Source organism: Pterocles gutturalis, unplaced genomic scaffold (assembly GCF_000699245.1).
Source record: "Pterocles gutturalis isolate BGI_N339 unplaced genomic scaffold, ASM69924v1 scaffold2397, whole genome shotgun sequence".
NCBI classification, from domain to species: domain Eukaryota; kingdom Metazoa; phylum Chordata; class Aves; order Pterocliformes; family Pteroclidae; genus Pterocles; species Pterocles gutturalis.
The window spans coordinates 89,102-94,138 of record NW_010107672.1 but is presented as its reverse complement, the minus strand read 5'-3'; the positions used below and the strand labels follow the sequence as shown (position 1 = coordinate 94,138).

Below are 5,037 nucleotides of genomic sequence, written 5' to 3'. Positions count from 1 at the left end.
ACCCCTTATCACTTAAAAATTAATTAATACTTTAAAAATGTTCAATACAGGCATAGTTTTGTTCTGTCATCTTATTGCTTAAAAGCTCTGTGGGACTAACTGCAGAAGTACAGGCAATATAAATCAGTATTTAACTTATATATTACATGTTTATTATGGGTGCAATTTTTTTTGTAAATTTACATTTTATGAAAAATCAGAAATATTTACAATTTTTGTAAGATAAACTTGTATGCTCTAATTTACAGTCTGACGTAGTAACAATTCATAAAAATTCAGATCCTTTAGACTTGTGTTTACAAATTAATTTTCTTAAGAGGCAGCTACAACGGATATTGCTGTATACACAAGCAAGAACCAGCTTGCTACATATGTTTTTTTAATCAGACAGCTACATGTACTTTTTACATTGTTTTTGAATTTCTTTACAAAAGTTCTATATAAACTTGTATGGCTTCAAAATTGTAACCTGCACCCAATGCAAATATATGTATAATCACCGGAATGAAGGCTAGTTTAGAAGTCCTGAAACATAACTACTTCATTTAACTTAGAAATGAAACTAATACTTGATTAAAAATAGCAATACAGTTTTGGGTTTTCATTAATAAAATATTGTCATGTTAAACACAGCTGGATGGCAAAGCAGATTACAATTAAGATTCCAGTAAAAAGATTGTACCATTTTGTGAGTTAGAAATTTACCATTCAATAAGATTAGCAAATTAAGAGCCAAATATACTCTTCCAATCAAATCTAAAGTACAGTATGTGCTTAGTGCTAATAATGGAACTCTCGTCTGTGAAAGTGTGTAGTATACATTCGAATTTATGTAATCCATACAAAGCTTAATTTATTGTAAATCTTCCAATTCATTACTGGTTTTGCATGAATTAGTTCAAGCACATTTTATTGTTTTAATAGAGAATTTGACATAGATACTATATTCAAAATGGTCATACAAAATTCCAACCTGAAGGTTATTGAATTATTTTGCCCCGATACTTTTGATTTCAGCACTGAAAAAACACTTGATAAATACATTAAAGATTTTCTAAATTAGTGACTTGCTTTAAAAAACGTTACTAATGTGTCACTTCCCTGTACTTACGCTGCGTCAAGCAGATTAGATGAACATACAAATATTAGAATTGGTAGATATAAAAAAAAATTAAACTAATAGAAATGGCAGTACTTGTCATCGTGCTGCCGTAAAATACTCTTCTAAAATGCTATTCCTCCCAAGTACTATGTTTACATTCACATCACATAACCCCAACAGCACTCAAAGTCTGAAGACTTGCAGTCAAATTCAAAGGAAATGCTGTTTGCTTTCAGAAGTTTGCTTCTAACATCTTCAGCAATTTTTCAGGATTCTCATCTTTGGTGACATTAAAGTGACTATCTCAAAGTTTCAAAGTCCTACCTGATGCATCTCCTTTTACCACGGCCACATTTATTGCAATTACCCCATGAGGAAGTAATCCAGTATTTTAAACCTCTTTAAAAACAATCCCCAGTTTTTGCAAATATGCCTTCTAAATAAATCCCAGTCAAAGGAATTTTTATAAAGTTGTATTATACAACACTGTGCTTTCTAGATGAAGAGTGAAATTTTGAAAAAGGAAGTGAGGCATGTCAATAACAAATTGGATAGGCACAGGCTTTTTTTAAAGGCACAAATGTTATGCAATTCATATAAAAATAAATTAAATCTACAGCATTAATTCAAACAATCACAACGCCCATAAAATTTACTAACTGCAGAAGTAAATCTCTGCTGTCTCTTCCAATTTTGTAACATTGCACTTAGGAAAAAAACCCTATATAAAACAACTTACATGTTAATAATATGTGATACACGGGCATCAAGTTACATGTCTTTTATACATTTCTAACTCAGCTGGTTTTGTGGCATGAGTGGATAGAAGAACTACATGAGACTTTGCCTCTGTTTTCTTTAAAAACTGTCAATTATAGAATCTGAAAAATGAATTCTACTTATGGAAAGCTCAAACATTCTTACTTGCTCTCCTACATTTTTAGGTTTAACGTTTACAGTATAACGTACAATTTCATACTTTCATTACAACTATGGATTACTATTTTGACTTCATCTATATAAATTTACAAAAATTTCAACAAGTTTTCCCAAATATTGCAGTTGATAATTTACAGACAGTGTTGAAGTTAACCTCAGTGCTATTATAAAGTAAGTAAAAGTTTGCAAAATGACTTTTAAAAGTGCATTTTCTGTTCTGTAGTTCAGCCTGAAAGTAGGTCAACATTTCAAAAAAATTAATGCATGTTAAAATAGTGTTTGTAAAGTAGAGAGGGCAGAATGAGCTTCTTGCACTCCTTTGATCCAATGACCTTCACAGGTATCTCAGCAGTCTGCCATATACCGTCCTGAAAAATAAAGGCAGGTTTTTTGCAGGCAGTACATAAGACAGATTTTGTTAGTCTTTTCCTGGGAGCAGTTTGAGTAACTATGGAAAACAAAAAAACCTATGAAGCAGTTTTCAGCCATCTTTTAATGAAAAGTAACTATTTATACATCACTTATTTAACAGTTTAACATTTTATAATTTAACACTATAGAATATATAATATTAATTTGAATATATAAGCATGTCAGTGTCTTACCAGTGGCAAATCTCTTCTTAAGGAGTGAAAGCCGATAGCCAGTGCCTACGAGCTCCACATCTACTCCTGAAAGGGTGCTTCCTTCACTAATGAATTGTACTGCAAGTGTTGCTGGTTTACTGGGTCCTTCTGAAAGTTCAAATTTTGCCCTGAGGGATCCAGAACCTATAAAAATAAGAAAACTGAAAAGCTGGTTGTTTTGTAAGAACAAGACAATCTCTCAAAATTTTTAGTAGTAAGAAGTGAAACTAACATGATGACCTTTAAGATCTATTCCTAGTGGCAGTCATACATAAATTTTCAGAAGAGATGAGAGTACACATCTGTTTTTTCCAATACTCTGTTTAAGACAATGAGTAGTGAATGATTTAAAGAGCAACGATACACATTTCTGCAAGATTATACAGAATGTGTGTATCAGACAGCTTGGTAATGTCTTATTGCTTAAAATATCTGATTGGTCCCTATAATCATAATTTATGCTTGCTGGTCTGTACATAATATCACCTATCTCGTATGTAGTACTTTTCATTAGCAGATTTGAAAGTATATCAGACTATTTAAATATTGTCACAATCTGTCTGGATGAACGTACATGAACAAAACCATTGGAAGAAATGCAGCTATACAGTAATGTACCCAGAGGAAATAAATTCTTATTTTTCTAATAAAGACAAGGTCTAATTAAGTACTTTTCCCCACAAATTTAAGTTCATTTTTCAAAGACAGTGGTGAACTGTCATCACTTTGATGACCTGCTTGGCAGAGTGTTGTGGGACAAAGCCCTGGAGGGAAGAGGAGCCCAAGAAAGCTGGTCAGTATTCAAGGGCCATCTCCTGCAAGCACAGGAGCAGTACATCCCAAGAAAGAGGAAGGTGGGCAAGAATGCCAGGAGGCCTCAGTGGATGAACAAGGAACTCCTGGACTTACTCAGGCACAAGAAGAAAATATATAGGGAGTGGAAGCAAGAATGGGTTAGCTGGGAGCTCTACAAAGAGGCTGTCCGAGCAGCCAGGGATCAGGTTAGGAAAGCTAAAGCCCAGACAGAATTAAATCTATCCAGGGACATAAAGGGGAACAAGAAGCACTTCTACCAGTACATTGGCGACAAAAGGAAGACTAGGGAAGATGTGGGCCCTCTCCAGAAGGAAACTGGAGACCTGGCCACAAAGGATATGGCACTGAGGTGCTCAATGACTTCTTTGCCTCAGTCTTCACCGGCAAGGGCTCTGGCCGCACCTCCCGAGTTGCAGAAAGGGAAGGTAATAACTGGGAGAAGGAAGATCCGCCCACTGTAAATGAAGAGCAGGTTTGAGACCTTCTAAAGAACCTGAAGGTGCACAAGTCCATGGGGCCTGATGATATCTATCCACGGGTCCTGAGGGAACTGGCAGATGAAGTTGCCAAGCCATTAACCATCATATTTGAAAGGTCATGGCAGTCTGGTGAAGTTCCCACTGACTGGAAAAGGGGAAACATAATCCCCATTTTCAAGAAGGGTAAAAAAGAAGACTTGGGGAACTACAGGCCAGTCAGTCTCACCTCTGTGCCTGACAAGATCACAGAGCAGATTCTCCTCAAGGCTTTACTAAGGCACACAGAAAATGAAGGAGAGGTGACTGGTAACCACCATTGCTTCACCAAGGGCAAATTGTACCTGACAAACCTGGTGGCCTTTTATGATGGAGTTACAGCATCAGTGGACAAAGGAAGAGCAACTGATGTAATCTGTCTGGAATTCTGCAAAGTTTTTGACACTGTCCTGCATGACCTCCTGGTGGTCAAATTGGAAAAATATGGATTTGATGATCTGATGGACGGCCCACCCGCTGGATAAGGAAGTGGCTGGATGGTCGCACTCAGAGAGTTGCGGTCAACAGCTCAATGTCCGAATGGAGACTGGTGATGAATCGCATTCCTCAGGGATGCGTTCCTCAGGGATCAGTGCTGGGACCGGTGCTATTTAACATCTTTGTGGGAGGCATGGACAGTGGGATCAAGTGCACCCTCAGCAAGTTTGCGACAACACCAAGCTGGGTGGTGCAGTCGACACACTGGAGGGAATGGATGCCATCCAGAGGGACCTGGACAGGTTTGAGAGGTGGGCCCATGCCAACCTCATGAAATTCAACAAAGCCAAGTGCAAGGTCCTGCACATGGGTTGAAGCAATCCCAAGCACAAATACGGGCTGTGCAGAGAATGGCTTGAGAGCAGCCCTGAGGAGAAGGAGTTGGGGATATAAGCAGATGAAAATCTCAATGTGATCTGGAAGTGTGCACTTGCGGCCCAGAAGGTCAACCAGATCCTGGGCTGCATCAAGAGAAGTGTGGCCAGCAGGTCAAGGAGGTGATTCTGCCCCTCTACTCTGCTCTTGTGAGACCCCATCTGGA

At 37.7% G+C, this 5,037-nt stretch overlaps 1 protein-coding gene across 2 annotated transcripts in view; it reads right to left on the bottom strand.

Annotated features, from left to right (window-relative positions):
• Positions 1 to 1,869: 1,869 nt before the first annotated feature.
• The window catches only part of FCHO2 (FCH domain only 2), an 82,113-nt gene continuing 78,945 nt past the window's right edge, over positions 1,870 to 5,037 (bottom strand). For both annotated transcript variants that reach the window (XM_010088181.1, XM_010088182.1), the window contains 2 exons: positions 2,647 to 2,811; positions 1,870 to 2,409 (listed from right to left, as the gene is read on the bottom strand). In XM_010088181.1, the coding sequence (XP_010086483.1) occupies positions 2,387 to 2,409; positions 2,647 to 2,811 (188 nt within the window). In that variant the 3' untranslated portion in view covers positions 1,870 to 2,386. The remainder of the gene's footprint in view (positions 2,410 to 2,646; positions 2,812 to 5,037) is intronic.